We start from the raw sequence: 26875 nt of genomic DNA on the forward strand, positions 1-26875 counted from the left end.
CAATTCAGCTTCTTTAGGGACACCCTATACATGCCCCCGCCCACGGAACGAACACTTAGCCTAGTTGTGTTACATTTTCAATAACAAAATAAAAGAGGTGTTTAGACATATGTTTTTCTCGGTTCTTTTATAATTGTTTATTTCTATTGTTGCTGTTTGGTCTAGTGATTGCTGTAGAAATAACATTCTTTTCATGAGGAAAGGGGACATAAGGAGATGTTCACTGAGTTTTCTTCAAAGTTTTATTTGTAGATAATTGACTCAGGAAGGAGAGATTAATGTTATCTTAGCTAATTATTTACTTCTTAACTTTCTTACTTAAGTGAAATTAGTTACACAAACGGACAGACTTGAGGTAACATTCTGCTTAGATTATCAAGTTTTCTACATTATTGCTCAACTACTTTGTACAATCAATGGCAGACTCACATTATTTGATGTCTCATAGTTGGTTTCCAACGACAGACTTGTTTGAAATACTTAGTTTTGTCTCAACTCGCAAAACGTAACATCATTCATCATCTCTGTTTTGTCTAACCTTTGACCTGCTGCTTCTGCCTCAATTTTATATCACCCGTCTCTCAGAACGATCCTGTTTTGCAGATTAGGGTTATAGCATACATTAAGTGTGACCCTTGTCAAAATTCACACTAGCTAACGTAATTGCCAACTTACTATAATGAGGACTTCATGCAGACCAGGCAGTTCTGAGGAATGATCTTTGTGAGCTCTGTATAGATGTCTGACACATTTAGCAATAGCAACAACAGACTTCTTGAGTTACTTATACCCGACCTGTCTCGCTATTTTGGAGAGACAAGTAAAATCAAGCCAGTGTCATTATCTGCTCGAAATGTCAGTGCACATCAGTGGGCCAGGTTGTTTATGCAATCAAGGTTGGTGGGTAAAAAGTTTAGATCTACTTGGCCGAAACCAGGATTGTAAAACACTAACATTTCAGTCTCTTTGTTTTGATTACGTATTTTTCTCTCTCTCTCTCTGTCTCTCTAGTTTTCATCATCACGGAGAAAAAGAAATATTCAGTTGATATTGGGAGACTGTCATGGACAATCGCGAAAAGTTGGACCCTTAACTTTGTTCAGAACAGATGGCTTGCATGCCAGCTCAATGTTTTGGATTTTTGAAATGCTCCTCCAGTTGTCAAAATAAAAGAATTCTATTTTTATATTAAAAAACCTCGCTCATTATTCTTCTTCTTCTTATTATTATTATTATTACATTTTTACCCCAAACAAGGCACATTGCCACTTTGATGTAGGGGGGGGGGGGCTACTATCAGTGACATAAGCATCAGGGTTACTATGTAGGGAGTTGGGCAGCAAGACGTCAGTTCACGTTACACCTGAACTTCTACATGTCAGTACAGTTGGGAAAACAGGGACCCGGAAGGGAATTCCAAAGTCTAGCAGTTCTGGGGAAGAAGCTACTGGAGTAGAAGGCTCTCTTACATCTAGGGATCTCTACTATGAAGCGGTGGGATTTAGCTGCTTGTCGGCTTGGTCGGGGGGTATTTATGTCGAGGGGGTATAAGTGCTTGCAGTTCGTCAGAGATTCACCATTAAAGTACTTGTAGAACAGACAGAGGGATGCAACATTTCATCGATGGGACAGAGGTCGAAGCTTAGATGAAGGTTTGGGACCTATCAGATTGGCGACTCTCTTTTGAACCTCGTCTAGGAGCCAGCCCAAATATGACAACAACAAATTTATATTTTCAGTTAATGGACCAGTAATGATGCCGAGTAGTTGATAAAAGACCTGGTTGTAATAACTAGTGTTGGGATGCTGAAATGGACTCGGGAATCGAAAAAATCAGAACTTTTTAGGGCATTGGAATCGGAAAAATTTGTACCTATTTTCCGATACCAAAAACGATTCTTTTAATTGGCATTTTTATTTGATTTTCTTTAAAGAGAAATCTTCTGCTACTGATAGTAATACTAAAATAGTGAATGTCTATTGATTTTAAATTATTAATTAAACTATAATCGATAGATCATCTCTCACAAATGTATATTTACGTTTGAGAAAACATCTGCAACAACTAACGTGTTTTTACAATAATCGTGAAAAATAGCAACTTTATAGTTAAATATTCACAGATTTATAAGGGATCGGAATCGGTAATTGTATCAGAATCGGGAATTTAATAATTGAAATATATTGGAATCGTCCCATCCCTGGTAATGTTTTGAATATGTATTTTTCTCTTTCTTCATCTCTCTCACTTGTTTTCATCATCACGAGAGAAAGAAATATCCAGTTGATATTGGGAGACTGTCATGGACAGTTGCAAAAAGTTGGACACTCAACTTTGTTGAGAACGGATGGCTTGCATACCAGTTCAACGTTTCGAATTTTTAAAATGCTCTTCCAATTGTCAAGATAAAAGAATTATATTTGCATATTTAAAAAAAAAAAAAAAAAAAACGTTGTGTTCAATTATTTTATACAAGATGTACTTTTCAACTGATCGACCCTGCCAGTGATAATGCTGAGTATTTGATAAAAAACCTGGTTGTAATAACCATTCCAGACACACCCAGGTACATTCCCTGGATCACTTAAACAAAGGACAAATATAAATTGTAAGTATTAATATTCTAAAAATCTTTAAATTCAATTTTTCTTTTTGTTTCAGACTGGAAATTCAAGAAGAACTTGATAATTTGCGAGTGCAGCACAGCCACAGTATGGCATCACTTCATGAAATGAGATTGACCTTGGATCAAGAAAGAGAAGGTCAGTTCGGTTAAATTATTACTATTTTTTTTTTTTGCTTGCTTTCATCTCCTTGTTTTTTTTTTTTTTGCATTAGGGTTCTTGCATCAGTTAGATTCCGGGAGAAGTTTTCTTATACTTCCTAGATCGTAATATCTCAGATACGCAAACGGACATTGTCTCTATCTTTTTTTTTTTTAAATTCCCTCCATGTCGTCATTTCGAGTGTTTGTTTGTCTTTTTCATATAAATAAAGTGAAATTAATCGAACACAACCGCCAGAACCTGTCCTTCACCCGGGTAGTATCTGTTCTGTAATTGCTCCTTGGTCAATGTAGGAGAAACTGTTCATATTGAGACAATTACTATGTATTTGGATACTGCAAGAGTGCCCCCTTTTTTTGGCCTAGCTGCTTTTCTCCTAAATTAAAAATGGCCTTCGTGGGAGGTTTAAAAGGAATGCCATTTTTACAAGTGATCTTTTTGATTGACTTCGTTTAATTTGAATGCATAACGCTTCCTGTCATATCATGGCGTACCGGTAAGACGTTAGGTTTCTTTTTCATTTTCTTTTCCGCCTTCGCGGCATGGGTTCGAGCCTGCCTGCCTACTACAACTTCTTTTTTTTTTTTTTTTTTTTTTACACCCACAAACAACCGGACAACGCCGGGCACCCAGGTTAGTAACATCATAAAATCGAATGCTCGATAAACAGCGTTGCAAATTTAGTAGTTTTCCAGCTAGATCTAGAGATTTCGTTTGAAATATATAAGGGATAAATTTTAAATCTATCAGCGTTTTTTTTTTTTCTAAAATCTGGAAATTTCATTTAAAGAATTTTAAAATGAAAAAAAAAATATAAACATTAATTAGTTATGATCATTATCATATGGTAGAGCAAATTTCAGACAGAAATTTTGCTATTTCAGAACGAATATTATTATTATTTACCCACTAGGAGTAGTCACACAGACCACCATCAAAGATTTCTCTTTAAGAAAAACCTGTTGTGTTCTTTAGAGTCTGAGTGACAACAAGTCTCCCTAGATCTCCAGTACTTTCCACCTCTTTTTATAACCTTTGCAGATGAATTTGTGTTATCGTAACATTGATTTCTCGTTGGCAGAGACCATTAGTCTTCACTGGAATTTGGATCGAAATAAAACTCCCCAAAGTCCCAGCCCTCTTCGCACTCATCCAGTAGAGGTCTGTCTAGTGCTTTCTCTCCTCAGTCTTTCCCTCCTCCTTGACCTTCTTCAATGCTTTGATATTTTGCCCGTTGATGCCAATCCCTTCCCTCTTTTTGGAGGGGGTGAGGGTTGATGTGGGTAGGTGGGTGGTGAATTAGCTTACAGTTATAGATTCTCACCTATCAACCACCCAGATACCCACCAATATTACCCTCCTCCAAAAGAGGGGATTGGCATCAACAGGCAACATACCAAATTATTATTATTATCATTATTATTATTATTATTATTATTATTATTATTATTAACAAGACAATGGACACCCTCTGTAAGGGTAGCTGTATGTGAAATTATTAGGCAAGGGTTGTGCAATCGCTGATACACCTCTCCTGAATTGGCACTGCTTGAATCTATTGGCAAGGAAAAGTCCAGGCTAACGAGAAACAATGCCGAGATAAGAGTCGTGACATGTTTAATTTTAAAAGTTTCACAGAACTCCTTGAAGTCCATGGACGTAAACTGAGTCACATTATTACTTTCTAAACAGTTGACAACTCTAAACTGGGCAAATAATTCATCGAGGAAATTAATTACTACCTCTGTAGTGGGTCTCTTACAAATGAGCACTTCTGGTCATTTTGTGTAGCTGTCCACCACAATTAAGTAATACCAATCCTCTAGCAACTCTGCAAAATCGATATGAATTCTAGACGAGGGTTCATCTGTTTTGTGCCATGGCATAAAAGTGATCAGGGGGGGGGTACCTTTGCCGTCAAAACACAACACTTGCATGTATCGACCATGCTTTTAATGTCTTCCTCCATTTTTGGCCAATATACATGACTACTCATGAGGTTTTTTATTCTTTTTATTCCTGCATGAGCCATATGAAAGTCTTTATCTTTTTTTGTAATAGATTCATCTTTTTGTGCTTCATATTTAATTGCATGCAGTGTGACTGGAAGGTCTCTGATAGTATTCCACATCATGGTTTTAATTTCATTATCAATACAAAAGCGAACAATTACTAAGTCCTCAAGAGGTTCACTCTGTCGCAGAACCAACCTTGAAAGTTCGTCCACATGTCCGGTCTACTTGGAGAAGTATTCTAACTTGAAATTGTAATTCAGCGGAATAGTGCCGTACACTAGCAGTTTATTTGCTGTGTAGAGGGGTAACCTTATCTTTGACCTAAAAATGGTCAACAGAGGTTTATGAAGGGTCTACTATATAAAAAATCGCCCGTGTAAATATTGGTGGAACTTTGTAACTGTGAAGATAATAACAAGAGCTTTTTTTTTTTTACATAGGCATCACCACTTATCAAGGCCAAGAGACCATTCGAGGATAAGGGTTAAATTGAACAATATAGTAATCGTTAGTAATGGAAATTCGGTAAATTTGTTAATTTAAGTGGAACGGCTCATCAAAAACTTGTTTACATTAGACTTGAAGACAACCATATTGTAGTCAGCTGGAAAGCAGGAAAATGGAAGACAATTCCATAGGCGTGCAGTTCTAAGAAAGAAGCTTAGTTCATGGAATCTACATTTAGGTTTAGGCACAGATAAAGAATGGGGGAAATTATTGATAGTGTTTTCTGCTAGACGGGTGTTGCTTGTGAAAGTTTGGCGAGGGGGGGGCCATAGATTGGAGCTCAGTTTCTTTTTTGATTTGTGAATAGTGCTTTTCTGCCGGCTGCAGAGATCTTGAAGCGTGTGTAGTAGGTTTTTTTTTTTTTTTTTTACTTCTATCTGGCATTTTATGTAAGATACAATCCTCTATTCCATATGAGCTTGCATCGCAAGTGACAATGATATCTAGTTTTGGGTAATAATGAGAGAGAAATGGAATTTACCACATGTTCCTTTGACCGTTTTTAGTAGCTTGTTCAGATTGGGAATGAATGTATAGTAATAGCTCACGAAACCCCCATAATTTGTAATATTTTTGGGAGCCGACTGTGGCCCTTTCCAGGTCTTGTCTCTACTGTTTTTGTCGATAAGTCCCAAATATTTTATTTCTTTCATGATGAAATCACATTTTCCTTATGCAATAGAACCCCCAGGATACGGTGCCCCTAGGATACGTTTTTTTTTGTTTTGTTTTGTTTTTTTTCAGGTTACGATGTGGAATACAATATTTTTCCAGCACCCTGGTTACTGTATTTTCATAAAGAAAAACTTGAACAACGCTTTTATTGTACAAGATAGTGATTACAACGAAATGGTTGTCGATATGTTTTACTTTTAATAAGTTAACTTGTTGTCTTGTGTTGGATCGCAATAATTCCCCACGAGAATATTAGATTCAGGGTTTTTATATCGATTAGAAGAATCCATTACGAGTGAATGGGTGGGTTCTCGTAACACTTCACATTCACAGACAACATGAATTGGAACAAATGCATTGGCGACATTGCAAAGACTGCTGCAAAGAAAATAGGTTCCCTCCAAAAAATTACTTATACTTAAGAGTATCCTATGCCTCTACAAACCTACCATTCGCCCATGTATGGAGTATTGTTGCCACATCTGAGCATACATCACTAGTCTCTCGCTCTTAGACTGAGTCCAAAAAAGAACCTCCAATCTAATATCAATCAATCTAAATCATCCTGCACTATCAACCAAGTTCTAACCCCTGTCCCATCACTGCAATGTTACATCCTTGTGCTTGTTTTACAAGTATTTTAATGGAATATGCTCTGATGATTTCATAACACTTTTACCTCCTCGATGCACATAACTCCGACAAATCCATTTAGCAACAAAATCCCATCCCTTCTTTGTGGAGGCCTCTAGATTCTGGAAAGCCTTCTAGTTTAATAGTTGTTTTTTTTCCTAGACTTTGGAATTCTCTCCCTGCTTCCTGCTTCCCTAAATATACTGACATACAGAAATTTAAATGTCATGTAAACCATATCTCGCTCAACTCCTTACATAGTCCACTGTAGACATGATCCTAAATAATAGCTTCTTACGTGCAAGTGGCAATATGTCTTGCCTGAGTGTGAACAAGAATAAAAGAATAAATAAAAATGTACAGATTTCTGTAGAAAACACCATTTCCACGTCATCTCGTTGGTCATGTATTAATGCCAACTTCCTGGCAACAAGTTTCCTGTGTATTTTCTAATATGGCATGGAAGATCTTTTCTAGTATATTTATTTCTTCATCTCAAAGTTGGGAGATTTGCTATGATATTTAATCCACGGTTCAACATGATATTTAATCCACGGTTCAGATGATATTTAATCCACGGTTCAACATGATGCCAAAAGGACAAATTAATATCTTCTTTTTTTTTTAATTTTTATTTCTTTTAATCTACTATTTATTTTATAATTTCAAAGTTTCTTTTGTTTAGAATTAACTTTCCTTGTTCTTCCCTATTTTTCCAATGAAAAATGTGCCACAATTTTCTGTAATTCAGATATCAACCTGACGTTTCTGAATTTTTGAGATTAGGATTGGTTATTCGTAGTATTATTCATTGGACTACTGTTTGCATCTTAAGTGTGATTTTCACAACGTTTCGGTCGATGTAACCTCCGACCTTCTTCACGCGTATCTTGTTGAACTCGAGAATGTTTCTGTTGAACTCGGGAATTTCGGGACTTCTATCTAGTCATGGCTGACGGAACAAGAGCATGCTACTCCCGTGAAGTAAATAAAGGGTTCCGCTCGAAATTCTGTCCAAATTCCCGAGTTCGACAGAAACATTTTTGAGTTCGAAAAGATACACCTGAAGAAGGTCGGAGGTTACATCAACTGAAACATTGTGAAAATCACACTCAAGATGCGAACAGTAGTCCGATGAATAATAATACGAGGTATCGACCTCTATTCAACTGTGAGAGGACGTGTCGTAAGACTGAAAGGTAGGGATGATGGATCAGTGCACAAGACTTAGCACACTCTGATGCTACTAAAAAATACCTGAGCAATTCTGTCGGCATTTCCTGGTAGAGGTGCTTTAGGCGATTTGCCATAAACCAACCTTGTCTCTAGGGATGTGTAGAGGGGGGTGCTAGGATGCCCAAGTACCTTCCCTTTTACTCCTGTTTTAAAAGTGCCCTTTTCAGAGGAATGTATTATAGGCCTGTGCCTCATCAAGACTGTGTTCATTGCTGTATTTTTGCCGTTTTTTTACTTGAGCACCTGCTCTGAAAAAGTTCTCTGCGCGTCACTGCTTTTCCCAAAGAGAGCAGGTAAAGACTTGAAAGGTGGACCTCCTAGGACTATCCAGAACAAATACCTCATCCCAACAAGGCAGGGCCAGAAGGTGAATCAGTGCACAAGTGATAGTCTGCGAAAAAATGCTTAAACAGCTCTGTTGGTATTCTCTGGTAAAAGTGCCTCAGGCGATTGCCCATAAACCAACTCCTTCTAAAAGAAATCAGGTAAAGTCTTGATCTCCTAGGACTACCTAGAACAAATATCTCAGCCCAACACCATTATGAATTTATGTTTTTTTAATCTATTTTATTATAATGTACGAGGACAAAATATTCAAATATATATTATACAACCTAGCAACGCTGGATACTTCAGCTAGTATGGTAATAACACTTCGCAAATGCACTTGTGATGTTATGCTGTATAAGGTGTTAACTTTGATGAAAATCGTCTTTTCCTTTTTTCATAAGATTTTTTTTTTATTATCGATATTTATTGAAGACATTTTGACACAAAACATCTAAGAACACTGCCAGATGCGTAAAGTACATTTGTGTGAAATTTCATAAAAATCAACCAAGCCATTGTGAAGTCTTTTGGGAACGAACTCACACACACACACACACACACACACACACACACACACACACGATACAGAAAATAAATAAGAAATCTGAATTAAAGTCTGTATTTGTTCAAACAGAGTATATTTCGTATTTATATATAAAAGCACTGTATGTGTCTGTGAGTTTGTTCCCGTTGGAGTCTGAAACAGTCAAGCTGATTTTTTTTTTAAATTTCACACAAATTAACTATATTTGTCTGGGAGTGTTCTTAGAAAGGCTTTGTATCAGTATGCCTCTGATAAATATGGAACATTGATAACCAAAAAAAATCCCATTAAAGAAGGAACAGTTCGATTTTGACCTACACTCTTATACAGCCTAACATCACAAGTGCATTTGAGAAGTTTTATCGCTACAAAAGCAGAAGGGTCTTGCATATAAAATCAACAGTAGGTTCTTTGATAAGACAGAGGAGCGTTCAAAATTGATGTTTCTGTTTAGAGCACAATTCAACCGTGACATTTGGCTTTTTAATTTTGAAATTTAATTCAAGCCATTGAATAATAATAATTTTATAAAATCAACTACAGTGCAATAAAGACTAGAATGTATTGTGGACTAAGTCCCTGCAGGGAGTCATGTGCAACTTCCTCCCAGTGCACCACAGTGTCTCCCTGACTATAGCAGGCAATTAATAGATTTGATTAAAAAAATAGTCAATCTCACTAATTTCAATGACAATAAAAGTACTTGAAGTGCCTAACATTCGTTGGGAGGTCCTGGATATGACCTTAAACTATATCCGATGGTGAGGCCCCAGCTTGTGGGCTTTGAAGAGTGTGGCGCCACCCTTTTATTGCCATTGCTCCCAGGCCCACTCTGACCTGGAGTGGTAGTACCTATTAGGATCCCAACTATGGGTTAAATAGAAACTAACTTGAAAAAACAAATATATTCTATTAAAAACATTTTCTTCAAAATCACTGGATTTGGCATTAAATAACCTGAAAAGGGTTGATATGCCGTAAAACAAAAACAACCAACCAACATTCGTTTGTCCTCATTCAATCCCGGGCAACGTCAAATCTCCCTGTAGTAATTTATAAAAATAGGTTATGAAAAAATCATGACATTTCAATGAGATGTCTGGAGAAGCAGAAATTATTATGATGATGACTATTCCAAATTTGACAATATACTTCCTAATGTCAAGCTATACACAGCATAACTACGTTGACACACCGGTTCTTATTAGATCATCAAAGTTAAGCAACGTTGAGCCTACTCATTACCAGATGGGTGACTATTTGGGAATACATGCGCTGCACATAGGTGGATATCTGTACCTTCCTGCAAGAACTGCAAAACCCTAACGTTGTCATCTTCTCCTGGCTGGGATATATATATATATATTTTTTTTTTTTTTACACAGGCATCACCACCAAGGCCAAGAGGCCACTCGAGGATAAGGGTTAAAGATTGTACTAGAAATTGGACAATATAGTAATCATTAGTCATGAAAATTCGGTACATTTGTTAACTTATATGGAACCGCTCATCAAGAACTTATTTACGTTAGACTTGAAGACAGCCATATTGTAGTCAGCCGGAAAGCAGGAAAACGACGTGAAACTGGGAACTGCTTGTGAATTGAATAATCTCTTGACGCCTTTGGAGGATGCTGTTGGCATGGCAATCTCATGTTATTTTGTTGGCATCACGTGAGCGTTCCATGTCTGCTTAATACTTTTTTTTTTTTTGTATATTAAAAAAGAAAGGTAAGGAAATAGTCAAATATATTCGTATGAATCAGCGTAGCATGATTTTTTTTTTTGACTGGCTGGGTTCCGTCATTGACATCGGTTTCTCTGTTCTTTTGATATCAACTTCTTAAAATATGCACATATTACATGCGTTTTGTTGTAATCCACCCTTCCCCCAAGAAATTATATTTAAAATTTTAAAAGAATCGGTAATTGTATCGGAATCGGAAATGTAGAAGAGAATCAGTAATTGTATCGGAATCGGGAAAAATATTGGAATTGCTCATACACTAGTTCAAAGAACTAAAAGTTGAAAACTATTTAGTTGGTAACTAAGTAGATATGCAAAGAAAAGTAAAGAAAAATTGGACAAGATGTTCTTTAGTAGAAACTAGAAAATAATAAAAGCGAATATAAAATGTTCGTTTAATTTGACATTCTATTTTAATGATTTGAAAATGAGCTAAAATTAACTTGGAAAAAAAAACAAAACAAAAAACAAAATCAATTACAAAATGATTCTGTTACAGGCCAGTAATAAATAAAAACAAACAAAGTGGTATAGTTAACAAAAAGTATATTAACAGTATGTTACAGAAATATACATCATGATTCTTGGGCCATAACTGCCATGAATCATTGCCACAACGTTTAGATGTAGCTGTATTTATTGTTCTGGTGCTAACACATTAGTGTGTCTGAAGATACTGGCTTCCTGATCTAAAATGCACCAAATATTAACGTTATTGTTTTTTCCCTTTCCCTTTGCAAAATTCAACCATGTTTTGCAAAGGCAACAACAAAAACAATTTTCCTCTACAAAACAACCAAACCAAACACCATGAATAAATATTTGATGATATAAAGAACTTGACACATAAAATCTTTTCCCAAAATTACTGGATTCAGCATTAAATAACTCTGAAAGGGTTCGTATGCCATAAAACAAAACAACCAAAAATGTTTAATATCTCTGGGTAAGTTTATTTATTCCTGAAATGGGTTGATCAGCTTATCCCATAACAGAATCCAAATAGAAATTTGGAAACACAATAGATTAAAAAATAAAAATAAAAATGGCAGAAATTTAGTTACCAACCAAATAGCTTCCAACTTTTATTTCTTTGCACTAGTGTTGGGACGAATCCAATATTTTTCCCCATTCCGATACAATTACCGATTCTCTTCTACATTTCTGATTCCAATACAATTACCGATTCGTTTAACTTTCTAAATATATAGTTGTTTTTGTTGGGGAGGGAGAGATTACATTACAATAAAACCCATCACTAATATATATATATATATATATATATATATATATATATATATATATATATATATATATATATATACTAGCAAAGATACCTGTGCTTTGCACAGGATTTTGGAATCGGGAATTGGAAAAATCAGAACTTTTTTGAAGTATCGGAATCGGAAAAATTATAGCCTAATTTCTGATTCCAACCCGATTCTTTCAATTTTTTTTCTTTTTGGCGATAAAAAATGAAACAAGCACAAATTGTTTTCTTTATTAGAAGTTGTTCATTTACAACATAAGACTGAGAAGGACCACAGAATGGGTTATAAATCTCATTTACAGATTTAACATTAATTCACAGAGTTTAATTCATTTTATTTATTGGTCATTTATCATAGATAACTTGCCTATTCCCTTTGTAAACTTTTCGCATCTATTCGCTGAATGTCTATATGGCCCTATCCAAGGCAGTTCACTTGATTATTAAAAGGTTTTAATTGTTATGGACGGTTTTTTTTTTTTTAATTTCGTTGGCGCCAGCTGTACATTGGTGGTGTCTGTCATTGGCTTGTTCTGAAATAATTAAAATTTTATGACACTTATCTTTTGATGCACTATAGATGAAAATCTCTGATGAGTTTATCAAAATCTTGGATAAGATACATAAAGAGAAAACATTCAGAAGATTTTGTTAATTAAAAAGTTAATTAATCTACATTTAAACTTATATATGTACTTCAAAAAGAAGAATAGGATTGGGGCATTTATTACTGTAATTAACAAAAAAAGAAAATAAATGATAAATAAATATGCAACAAATAAATGTTATCAAAGGCAAGACTCTTTTACAAACTTAGATAAATTTATTTGTGTTTAAACTTCTTTTAAAGTGTGTTTTATTCAAAACAAACTTAGTGTGTCCTCTCTGAGTTAGACTTTTAAACATCGCTGCTCCATAACCCCGGCAGAAGGACCATTAATAACCGCTCAAAATTCAAAATTAAACAAATGCTGGTAGAAAAATATAAATAGATGTAAACAATCGATCGAAAATGTTATGCTGTACGAGTATTTTGTTTAATTTTCGATTTTTGAGCGATTAAGCAAAAAAATGGGCCGGAAATGAGTATCATTTTACGTTAATTTTATGTGCGAAACAGATTTCCTGTGTGAAATTTTAAAATAATTGTTTTTTTTTTCTTTTCACTACATAATCGTTTAAAAATGTAGAATCCCATTTTGAGAAAGTGATTAATATATTTGCTGCTATTATTATTATTATTAGTAGTAGTATTAGTAGTAGTCCTAGTATTGGTAGTAGTAGTAGTATTAGTAGTATTTTTATTAGTAGTAGTGTCTGTAATTGGCTTTTCTTTTACAGTAACACAAATCAATCTAATAATCGACCAAATGTGTATAATTGTGAGAAAAAAATATGAACATTTTTTCAAAGAGGGAAGGTACAGAATAGTTAACAGAAATTCCTCCTGATGTTACGAATGCTTTTCTAAATAATACGTTATTATGTAGAAATTCATTCTTAATATGGACCGGGCTATCTTAACTATTCTCTCTATACATTGTTTTCTTATTTTGCATACCAATCGTCGGGTAATTCTTTTGGGAGATGCCAGCACATCAGGACATACGATTTCAATCTGCCAAAATGTATGCTAAAAAGTACGCCAGTGCGCCAAATTTCATTCTATCATAAAAACAAATTTCCTTCTGTCATAAAGACAAATTTAATTCTGTCATAAAGGCAAATTTAATTCTGTCATAAAGGCAAATTTCATTCTGTCATAAAAAGAAATTTCATTCTGTCATAAAGACAAATGTCATTCTGTCATAAAAACAAATGTCATTCTGTCATAAAAACAAATTTCATTCTGTCATAAAAACAAATTTCATTCTGTCATAAAAACAAATTTCATTCTGTCATAAAAACAAATTGCATTCTGTCATAAAAACAAATTTCATTCTGTCATAAAAACAAATTTCATTCTGTCATAAAAACAAATTTCATTCTGTCATAAAAACAAATTTCATTCTGTCATAAAAACAAATTTCATTCTGTCATAAAGACAAATTTCATTCTGTCATAAAAACAAATTTCATTCTGTCATAAAAACAAATTTCATTCTGTCATAAAAACAAATTTCATTCTGTCATAAAAACAAATTTCATTCTATCATAAAAACAAATTTAATTCTGTCATAAAGACAAATTTAATTCTGTCATAAAGACAAATTTAATTCTGTCATAAAGGCAAATTTCATTCTGTCATAAAAAGAAATTTCATTCTGTCATAAAGACAAATTTAATTCTGTCATAAAAACAAATTTAATTCTGTCATAAAAACAAATTTCATTCTGTCATAAAAGCAAATTTCATTCTATCATAAAAACAAATTTAATTCTATCATAAAAACAAATTTCATTCTGTCATAAAAACAAATTTCATTCTGTCATAAAAACAAATTTCATTCTATCATAAAAACAAATTTCATTCTGTCATAAAAACAAATTTCATTCTGTCATAAAAACAAATTTCATTCTGTCATAAAAATAAATTTCATTCTGTCATAAAAATAAATTTCATTCTGTCATAAAAACAAATTTCATTCTGTCATAAAAACAAATTTCATTCTGTCATAAAAACAAATTTCATTCTGTCATAAAAACAAATTTCATTCTGTCATAAAAACAAATTTCATTCTATCATAAAAACAAATTTCATTCTGTCATAAAAACAAATTTCATTCTGTCATAAAAACAAATTTCATTCTGTCATAAAAACAAATTTCATTCTATCATAAAAACAAATTTCATTCTATCATAAAAACAAATTTCATTCTGTCATAAAAATAAATTTCATTCTGTCATAAAAACAAATTTAATTCTATCATAAAAACAAATTTCATTCTGTCATAAAAACAAATTTCATTATGTCATAAAAACAAATTTCATTCTGTCATAAAAACAAATTTCATTCTGTCATAAAAACAAATTTCATTCTGTCATAAAAACAAATTTCATTCTGTCATAAAAACAAATTTCATTCTGTCATAAAAACAAATTTCATTCTGTCATAAAAACAAATTTCATTCTGTCATAAAAACAAATTTCATTCTGTCATAAAAACAAATTTCATTCTATCATAAAAACAAATTTCATTCTGTCATAAAAACAAATTTCTTCAGAAAAATAACCTTATTTGTACATTTTTATCTAGCAAATAAACAGAAAAGTACATTTTATAAACCACATTTATTATTTTTTAAATCCAACAACAGAGCTGAACTCGATGTTTTGCTTCTACAACAAAACTAACTTTTATGATAATTCTCTGTGTGGCGGACTGGAAAAATATTTTTTCTAATGAATAAAAGTAAATAAAATTTATTTTTATACATTTATCTAGCCAATAAACATACAATTATGTATGAAAAACCATTTTTATTATTTAAAAAAAATCCAACTTATATTCTAATACACCTAAAAATCACGATTCTCCATTTTTAGGCGATTACATGTAAACAGCTTGAAAAATTAAGTGGTAAAAATGAAACACCAAAAAAGAATTGGAGAAATTGTGAAAGAATTGAAAAGGAATGAGTCAAGTTGAAAAGAGGATAGACAGGAGGACTTCAAAAGTAATATTTGGAAACCCCTCACGACTGTTGCAATTGTTATTCCAAATATATTTGACGAAGAAAACCCCAAATAAAATGTATCCTATTCCCAGATGTAGCATTGACTCTCCAACCCTAATTTAATTTGTTTTTATTAGTTTTTATGGTAAGCAAAGTAAATATTTTAGAGATCACTTGCCTATTCAATATTACAGCTTTTAAAAAGCTTTTTGCACCTATTTGATAAACATGAGATTCTACTTTTTTAGGTAAGTAAAAAATCATGTAGAATATCTGCATCAATATAATTACATGTAATAGTTAACTAAACATGATCATCCCATAAGAAAACTGAAAAGAAAACTAATAGTGAATTAATTAAAATGAATGTTGAAAAGAATATGCAAATTAGCTAGATCTTTTGCTAGTGAATGCAATTTCATGACCTGTATATAACAAAGTTGTATTTTCTTTTTAAATAAATAGAAAAAGGGGGCTTTTAATATGAATATTAGTACATAAAAACCTAGATTTATAGGAATATATATATACTGACTGGGTTCAAAAACAGCCTATAGAAAATGGACTCCGATTTATGAAAATATGATAGGTTATGAAAAGGAAGGGTTGTAAATTTGGGTTGAATTTGGGGAAAGGAAAATATGATGAAAGTAAAAATAAAATAGATAAACCCCATAATTTATTATACCATACCTGTTCACACTGAAACACTTATTACAATATTCTGTGGATCTATATTAAAAACCCTTGTTAAACTTTGTGACATATTTCCATTTTATGGAGGTCAGGTGCGAACGAACACCCCATAATTTTATTATACCATATTTCTTCAAACTGAAACATAATTATCAAAGTATACTTACGCAGATAGATATGAAAAGTCTTTATTAAAGTTTGTGCCTATTCCCATTCTGTGGAGGCCAGGCGCGAACACAGACCCCACAATTTTATTATACTATCCCTATTCAAGTTAAAACATACTTATCAAAGTATTCTTATGTACATCTATATCAAAAACACTTGTAAATGTTTTTTTTTAATTTTAAATTTTTTTATTTCTATACTTTGTGAACCAGGCGTGAACGCAGACCCCACAATTTTTATGAACCACCGTTATGCAGGATCAAACATAACCATTCCTGTGTCTCGATACATCTTCTATCCTTATATGTAATCAGTTTTTTAAAATAGTCAACCATATAGGAGCCTATTCGTGACCAGACACACACACAGCTTTATAATATATATATATATATATATATATATATATATATATATATATATATATATATAAAGTTTTGTGGTTCAATTTTAAATTCTGAAAAAAAACAACATATAGAGGCATATATTCGATTTAAGAATTTATTGCTTGACAAAGGAATATATAGAAAGGGTTATTTTAATTTCATTAATCCATGGATTTTCAACAATGGCTCATATCATTAGAGGAAATGAAATGCAGTTAGCAAAATGTATGTATGTGTGTGTGTGTGCATATATACGCGTATGTATGGTTGTTCATGTGTGTGTGTATGTATATGTATGTATATATATATGTGCATGTATATATATATATATATATATATATATGTGCATGTATTTATGTGAGCATGGATATTTAACAGAGTTACACATTTCAGCCGTATATTAGTACACTCTAACTATCTATATCTCCCTAGACCATAAAAATATTGTTGGTAATTGGTAAATACACCCTACTCTAAAATAGAATCACCAGATAAACCCGATCATTTGTTGATGCATATATATCTTTAAACGTACGTGCACACTCTCTATATTTGTATGTTATGTATCAGTGTGCGCACCTTTATCTCTTTCTAGACATAACACTTATGTAGTTGTATATTTGCTGTTAGGAGTATGAATTGCATGCTTGTACTTGATTATATTGATGTTCGGCCGTGCTTATGAGCGCAGTTGTACACTCGAGTACGCGTAGATTCATATTCTCCCGGCTGTATAAGTAGTTCCCTTCTCTAATATGCGTGTTTGCATTATGATATATGTATATGTAATTGAGTGCACATATACATTGGTATAGCGTGCGTATATTTATAGGTACGTATTTGTGTAAGTATGGTATGTATCAGTGTTTGTACGTAAGTGTATACTATCTGTTTGTATGTGTGTATGTCTATATATGTATATGTACGTATATATGAATATCTGTGGGTATATATGTGCTTATATTTGCACTTATGTTTAGGTTTGATAGGTGGATATACAAGTAATCAATATACAAATAGTCAAAATTAACCACGTATGGGCGACCACACACCCAGACCCACATTTAAATCAACTCTTCCCTTTATAAAAAATTTTTTTTTAAATATATAATTAACCACAGTATATAAAGCACTCACTCAAACATCAATTCCAACTCAACGAACAACTAAACAAACTCATCCATAGATCGCCTCCAAACAGATATATATGTATTTTAAATAAAATGTAAACAAAAATTTAAACTAGATTAAACTACTACAACAAACGTATTTAACTGACTTATCTCAACTAACCAAGTCACCTTTGAATTATACACTCAAAATTAAAATAAGCCAACCTTAAACTCACTTATTTAAGTAACCCTCCAAACATTCCATATTTTCACACCATGACGCGTCTCTATCTCCACCTCATCAGCACACCCACCCCCTATCATGCACACCCCACATTGAAAATCACAAGAATATCCATGTCCCACTTGAACTTAAAATCTAGAGGTCAACCCTTTTAAAGAATACTAAGACACAATTACCCCTTTCCCCCCCCCCCCGCTGAAAATACTCCATTAAGAACCTGTATGCTCGCCCAACTTTAACCCTCGTCCTCTCTCTTTACCCTCTCTACTTCACCCCACTTCCTCTTTCTCTCATCTAAAAAGCTTCCTTCATCCAATATAAAGAAGATAACGAACTATCTTTCTAATAGACTCATACCTCAAGCGAGCCGTTCCTGCGTACTCTTCAGAATATCATCACCAGGATTATTTATCTATCTTTGGTATTTTGATAACAACACTATTGATTCTGAGATCCATTGCACACTGTACTCAATGATCAAATTCTATTACTCATGGGGATAATTACAATGGAATGGTATATCCACCCAATTTCGGATATACTTTGTCAACACCGAGAAAGCATTTAGACCACACCAAATAACACACAATCAACGCAACAACGAATAAGACTGCCCGGTATACATTTCGAAATATCAAGAAGGAGCAGTATACTTTCGCTATATGGGAATATCACTTTCTCCTTTGGGCCTATTTTCTGCCCACCCGGATTTATAACCATGAATAACATTGGACTCCTTCCGATAATGGACTACCCAGTTTGTATCAACTTATCTTTTCATATAATTTTCTCCATATAATTATCCACAGCCACTCAAAAAACTATTTTCAATAATTGTGCTGAAAAGCAAAATAGCGTTCATTCGCAGCTAACATTTTGCTAACTGCATTTCATTTCCTCTGATGATATGAGTCATTGTTGAAAATCCATGGATTAAGGAAATTAAAATAACCCCTTCTATATATTCCTTTGTCAAGCAATAAATTCTTAAATCCAATATATGTCTATATATGTTGTTTTTTCAGAATTTAAAATTGAACCACGAAACTTATATATTGCTCTATTCTTAAATATTGAGCTTTTCCTTTTTGGCTAGGATCTCTTTGAAAGTATTACTTCAATTAATATCTATCAGGATTTTTCATCTGAATTCTATCAGTGTCTTATCTCGTTATATATATATATATATATATATATATATATATATATATATATATATATATATATAAAGTTACATTAAAATGATCAAAGAAACAGAATCAGTCAAAAATCATATTTTTATTTATTTGTTATTATTATTTTTTTCTTCGCTTATAATATAGGAGAATCCCTATTGTTCCCCCCCCCCATCATTGTCTCACACGCGTTCTGTCTTACACGGGTTCCGGTCCTGAATATTACCTTAAACTATATCCGATGGTGAGGCTCCAGCTTGCAGTGTGGAGCCACCCTTTAATTGCCATTGCTCCCAGGTCCACTCTGACCCGGAGTGGTAGTACCTGTTAGGGTCCCAACTATGGGTTAAATAGAATACGACTTAAAAAAACAAATCCACTATATTAAAAAGTCGTTCTTCAAAACCACCAGATTCGGCATTAAATAACCTGAAAAGGGTTGATATGCCGTAAAACAAAACAACCAACCAACTTACCAAAAACTCGAAAACACTAAAATGTTATATGCAGAGAAAGACCGTTCCACACACACACACACACACACACACACACACACACACACACACCAAAAAAAAAAAAAAAAAATCCGATCCATCCTAGATTTATTAAAGCAAAGCTAGAAGCATGAATCCACAATTCCAAATTCCGGACCATTTCACTAAAGTTTGTAAGAACCTGTATTTATAAGAAATTGTTTAGCTAAAAATAAACTCTACAATTGTTGGAGAACACTGAATAGCTAAGTGTGAAACTATTGTTAGTTAACTCAGTAATTAGATAAACCAAATAATAGCCAAACGAATATTTTCCATTATAACCATTCAATCAATATCCCGGACAGACGGACGGACGGGGACACACACGCACACATATTGTTTGTAAAAAAATTCTATAAGCCAGAGAAGTTCTTTTTATTGATATCAAAACATCAATGTTGTGTTATTGAATCCCAAGTCTTGTTTTCTAATAAAACGCTTGATTTTTTTTCTTTATTTTTATCTCTTTCCTTTGTTTCATATTTGGTCACTTAAAAAGAGGAAGTTTTTCGTTTGTTTGTTTGTTTGTTTGCTTCTTTAAGATTTGTTGATCGTCTTTTGATGAGAAATTTGTCAAGTTAACATTTCATTATTGGGAGTCGATTTTGCTGGCATTCTCTGCAAGGGGAAATTTGTGTTTCTTCTTTTTTTTTATATATACCATTGTTGTTCTATTTTTTTGTTTATTTTTTTATTTTTATTTTTTTTGATCGCGGCATTTAACTTGCATTTCTGGTGAAATTCCTTAATACAAATGGTCAAAGTGATTGTATTCCTGCGTCCTGATTGCTTTCATTTGTTTAACTATGAGACCAGAAGAACAGAAGAAAAAGACAAGTAACGAAAAAGAAAACAAAACATGAAATAATACAAAGAAAAAATAACCAAGCAAATAAAAAAACAAACAAAAAAAACAAAACAAAAAAAACACACACACACACACAAAAACAAAATAAAACATTATAAAAAACATAAAGACACCGCCAAAAAACATTTTACTATGACTTTTTGACTCGTGGAATGTTTTATTATTTTCCAAAGAGAGTTTTTACTTTTTTTTTTACTGTTATTCATTTATATATTTATCATTTATCTACGTTTATGTATATATACTTTTTGAAACTTTTTTCTTTACTTCAATTTCGCGTTATTTTTACTTACATTTGTTTTTATGGAGGAGAAGGAAGGGAGCGTCGTCATTTTATTACATCGTATTTGTTTTTTGCTTTGTTAAGTATCGCAAACAATTTGCCTCTTTTTGATTCATCCATTAATCAACCTTTTGTGCGTTGTCTCTTCTGCTCTGGATACCTTGTGATTAACAAACTCTTTTCCTCATCTCTGTCAACTTATGTCAAATGGAGATGGCCAAGCTTCGTTTTTTTATGGCCCGCCATCTTTTTTTACTTTTCTTTTTTCAGACATTTTTTTTTGTCTGCTGCCACTGTGTGTGGTCTCGGAAGAAGAAGAAAAAGAAGAAAGGACTAAAGTACGGAATAATGAAAAGAGTTTATATATATATATATGTATATATATATATATATATATATATATATATATATATATATATATATATATATATATATATATATATATAAATATATATCCTTTCAAAGCATGTTTTTATCTGCATCTTATATACTTATATGTGCAGTTTTTATATGTAATATATCCGTTTCTCCCCCCATCCTCTCTCTCTCTCTCTCTCTCTCTCTCTATGTATATATATATATATATATATATATATATATATATATATATATATGTGTGTGTGCTTTATAATCGATACATATGTGTATATATATTATATATGTGAACATGTGCTTGTACGTATTTGTGTTTATGTGCTTATATATATTAGTGATGGGACAATTCCAATACTTTTCCCGATTCCGATACAATTGCCGATTCTGATTCTTTAAAAATTTCTAAATATTTTACTATAAAAGAGTTATTTTGTCCTGATTACAGTAAAAATGTATCATAACTGTGCATGTATTTTCTTAAACGTAAAAACACATCTGATCGAGAGATTTTAGTTTTAAAAGTTTAAATCAATAAATATTTATTATTTTATCATTACTACAAGCAGTTTCTTAAACCAAAATGAAATAAAAAAGATAATTAAATGAAATCAGTTTTGGCATCGGAAAATAGGCTCATTTTTTTTTTTTTTTGATTCCGATACTGATTCCGATACCCTAAAAAGTTCTGATTTTTTTCAATTCCCGATTCCGATTAATCGTCTCAACACTAATATATATATATATATATATATATATATATATATATATATATATATATATATACACACACACACGTGTTTATATATGTGCTTATGTGTATAAATATATCTATGCGTGTATTTGTGTGTGTATATATATATATATATATATGTGGATGTAAAAGTATATATGCGTGTGTATCAATATATTTTTCTGCATCTTATATTTGTGTATCGGTATATAGTATATATATATATATATACACACACACACACACACAAAACATGTGTACACATATGCATATATATATATATATATATATATATATATATATATAAAATATATTTTAGTCATCGACATACAGACCTGTTTCGTTGTTTCACAACTCATCAGTGCCGCTAGACTAACACCTCTCCCAAGCCGAGGATCGAACCTAGAACCGTCGTGATGACAGTCGGCAGTCCTACCCCTTGACTACGGAATCGGTGGCCGAAATTAATCTGTCCGAACGATTATTTAAATAAACATCCGTCCGCTACTCGTAGAGGGCTCAAACGTTTGTTTGTAAACAAATCGCGAGCTTCGCATTATTTCAGCTAAATATATATATACTCACACATATACAACGAAATATGCATGTGTTTATATATATATATATATATATATATATATATATATATATATATATATATATATATATATATATATATATATATATATAAGCTTTTTTAAGTCCTTTTTTTGAGTCGTGGTCATCATCTATGTAGAGCTGTCTAAATAGCAATCAGGAAGATTTATTCCTTGTCGTTATTGTTCTATGTTCCCTTTGCTGTCCTGCCTTGAGGTATGCCCGCCTGATTCCTACTAACCACCACCTCTATCTCCTCTCCTAGCGCTCTGCACCAACTTCAATATAAATGACATCACATCACTCCCACTACTACCAGCACTACCACAATTCTGATGCACACCTTTTGCGTCCTCCATCCTGCTTGCTTTCAGGTCCCATGCAGGAAACTTAAATTCTTTATTCTGTAACTTTCTTTTATATATATATTGTTATTATTTTCTTCTTTTTTATCGTTGTCGTTTTCTTCTTTTTTTTTTTAGTTGCGATGAAGGGGAACAGAATCAAGGAAGGAAATGAATATTTACATTTCTATCGGTTCTACCCCTTTTAAGCTGAAGTTGTGTGCCGACGAATTTGAAGAATAAGAAAATAGTTTGAGTGAAACAATTTATTTTCGATACCTTCTTTTCAATATCCACGGATAGTTCGAAAAATATTATTTGAATGAAGTTAAGCAGTGTTTTCCAGATGTATAAACCCTTATATAGAGTTCTAGAAGTTTACTCGTCCCAGGACAAGTAAAATCAATTCCACAAACAGCAATTTTTATGTCACCTTGCATAAAACTAAATCAAATTATATACGAGGGGCGTGCGATAAGTAATGCCCCTGACCCACTTCCAGTTGTCTGATCTAGCTGAAATTTTGCATGTGCAATGATTTATATCTCTACGGGTTATGTGGCAAATTACTACTCTGAACTAATTGTGGTTTCTGCTTTACAGGGGTTTGAACTGAGTCAGGTGTGAAATAGGCCTGTTGAATGTCGAGCAGTGATTCTCCGGTTTTTGTATTTGAAAGGACGCACACCACAAGAGACTTGATGAAATGAAAGAAACTTATGGTGATAATGCCCAATCATATGACTTTGTAATATGCTGGCATCGTGAATTCAAACATGGCCGGAAGTCTGTGGAAACAGCTCCCAAACCTGGTCACCCCCCCCTTCTGCCATTGATGAGGCATCTGTCCGTCAAGTTGAGGCTGCCATTTTGGAAGATCGGCGCATTACTATTCGCCAAATAGCCTAAGATGTCAAGATTAGTACAGGGTCTGTGGAAACTATCATTCATGACCATTTGCATATGCATAAGGTGTCTGCCAGATGGATTCTCAGGTTGCTCACATCATTCCAGAAGCGAGAACACGTTGAGTGCTCAAGGATGAATTTGGAGATGTGCCAAGAAGATGAGTCAAAGTTTTTCAAAAGACTGATTACACAGGATGAAACCTGGGCCCATCACTATGATCCAGACACCAAAGCCCATTCAATGAAGTGGAAACACTTGGACTCACCACCTCCAAAGAAGGCAAGGGGCAGCTCTCCGCTGGCAATGTCATGCTCACAGTCTTCTGGAACCAGGACAGAGTAGTGATGACAGATTTTCTGGCAAAGGGTACCACAATTACAGGAGCCTATTATGCTTCACTTTTGAGGAAATTAAGGGAAGCTATCAAAATCAAGAGGCGGGGAAAGATCAGCAAAGATACCCTCCTCCTGCAGGACAACGCTCCGATCCACAACTCGCATGTCGCCAGATCAGAAGCACGGGCGTGTGGTTATGAAATCCTTCCCCATCCTCCCTACTCTCCTGACTTTGCACCCTCTGACTTTCACCTCTTCCCATCCATGAAGTTGTTTTTGAAAGGAAAGCGTTTCCCAGATGATGCAGCCTTGATTTCTGAAGTCGTGTTGTCGTTGGAGGATTACATATGTTACTATTTAGAAAACTACAAAAACGGCCTCCAGAGCTGCATCAAACGATGGGAGAAATGCATAACTCTGGGTGGTTCCTATGTAGAGAAAGACTAATAACTGTGCCAAGTTTCGTTGCTCTACTGCTATGGGAAGTGGGTCAGGGGCATTACTTATTGCACGCCCCTCGTATATAGTTCACATTACAACCCATTACACCTAATAGCTGTGTTCCGAAATTTATAATTATCGGTTCATTAGTTTAGGAATTAATTCTGTACTTACAGAAATGTATTAGTGATAGAACGATTCAAAAAATGTTTCCCGATTCCGATACAGTTAACGATTTCGATTCTTTGAAAAGTTTTTTAACTTTCATTTAAAGATTCGATGCTTTTTTAAAAAATGTTCAAACGACTGTACCCACCCCCCTTGTAAAATTTTCACATGCATTTTGAAAAAAAAAAAAACCTATAAAACTACATTTGGGAGAGGGGGGGGGGCGTATATTACAATTGTAGATCTTTGTAAATATTTTACTGTGATGTTTTACTTGTAATTGATTGAAAATTGTGAGACATCATTATTTTTTTTTTCTTTTTAAAACAAATCTCGTTTGCATTTAATCGTCGTTGATACTGTTTGAAATTTTTGTGAACGATTAAAAAAAATTGACGATTGGTATGTAAAATAAGAAAACTATATAAGAACAGAATAGTTAACAAAGCCCGTCCCATGTTAAGAATGAGTTTCTACATAATAATGTTACTATTTAGAAAACCATTCTTAACGTTGTGACAGGTCTCTGTTAACTATTCTCTACCTTCCCTCTATGAAGAAATGTTCATGTCTTTTTCTTGCAAATTATAAACTTTTGGTCGGTTTTTGATTGATTTGCGTTACTGTAAAAGGAAAAACAATATACAAAAATAAATAATAATAATAATAATAATAATAATAATAATAATAATAATAATCTTCTTCTTTTATATAAAAATCGACAGAACATTAACTCTCTAATAATATATACAAAATCTGCAAGAATTAAAATATCATATTTAAGCGTACTTTACAACCAGGTTATGCCGGACATCCTTGCTAGCTTAGATAAATACTTTTATATAAAAATCGACAGAACATTAACTCTATAATAATATATTCAAAATTTGCAAGAATTAAAATATCATATTTAAGCGTAGTTTACAACCAGGTTATGCCGGACATCCTTGCTAGCTTAGATAAATACTTTTATATAAAAATCGACAGAACATTAACTCTATAATAATATATACAAAATCTGCAAGAATTAAAATATCATATTTAAGCGTACTTTACAACCAGGTTATGCCGGACATCCTTGCTAGCTTAGATAAATACTTTTGCAGTTTTAACAAAAGAGCTACAATAATATCAGAGTGTCTCCATTTATGCTAGATACCCACCGAATGCAAACATCAATATATTACATATGAATGAGTTTGCTGTGGAATTTCCACAGGTCCCGCTAATAATAATAATAATAATAATAATAATAATAATTTCTCTTCCCACTTTTCTTTTTTTGTCTTTGGTTTCATCATTTCGGGTATTGTTCTTTGTGTTTAGCTTATGTACTTTTCCAAGTCTTTTTTTTTTTTGTGGGGGCTTTCTACACGGCCTTCTATGTTTATTAGTCCTCTTTCCCTTCGTTCCTTTCCTCATAGAGTCAGTCGGTATCGTTCTTTGAGTCTAATGCATTGAGCATTGTCATTAGTTTCCTAGTCTTCTGATCAAGATGCCTAAGTCCTCTTTAATCCAGTCTTTGAATAGTCCAGATTACCTTATTAGCGATACTGTCTAAGTGTTTATTCCTTTAATTAGATTTCTACTGTATAGTTTTGTTTATAGGAAAACTTTTAGAAGCAAAGACCGAGTAGTGAAAGCACTTACCAGACCTGCACCTAAATTCCAATGAAGACAATGGCAAGTGACTGTTGCGATAACACATATTTATTTGCAAAGGTTGTCGAAAGAAGTGAAGGTTAATTGAAATCTGGGAAAACTTGTTATCACCCAGACTCCTGGGAACACCACCGGTTTTTATCTCTCAGCAATCGCTGATGACTAGGGCTATAACAACAGCATATTCTTATCGTTGTTTTGACTCTCGAGTATATATCCGATACAGTAGACACAGTTAATCAACCGAGAACCACATCACTCTATATAAAAGGATGTAAGATATCAACGGATACACACTCGAGAGTCAAATAATTAAAAGAATATGCTGTTGTCATAGCCCTAGCAATAATTAATGTTTTTATTGAGGATCTTAATGTTTTTAGTTCCAATGGCACAATATAACAGAACGGTTTTTAATATTAATATTCTTATTATTTTGACTCTCGAGTATATATAGACACAGTTAATCAACCGAGAACTACATCACTCT

General features: G+C 33.1%; 1 protein-coding gene across 2 annotated transcripts in view; it reads left to right on the forward strand.

Annotated features, from left to right (window-relative positions):
* Positions 1–26875, forward strand: part of LOC145249691 (centlein-like) — a 1118615-nt gene that overhangs the window by 694484 nt on the left and 397256 nt on the right. For both annotated transcript variants that reach the window (XM_080111490.1, XM_080111491.1), the window contains exon 12: positions 2663–2763. In XM_080111490.1, coding sequence (XP_079967616.1) covers positions 2663–2763 — 101 coding nt within the window. The remainder of the gene's footprint in view (positions 1–2662; positions 2764–26875) is intronic.

Source organism: Euprymna scolopes, chromosome 28, assembly GCF_053919585.1.
Source record: "Euprymna scolopes isolate OS-2025 chromosome 28, ASM5391958v1, whole genome shotgun sequence".
NCBI classification, from domain to species: Eukaryota; Metazoa; Mollusca; class Cephalopoda; order Sepiida; family Sepiolidae; genus Euprymna; species Euprymna scolopes.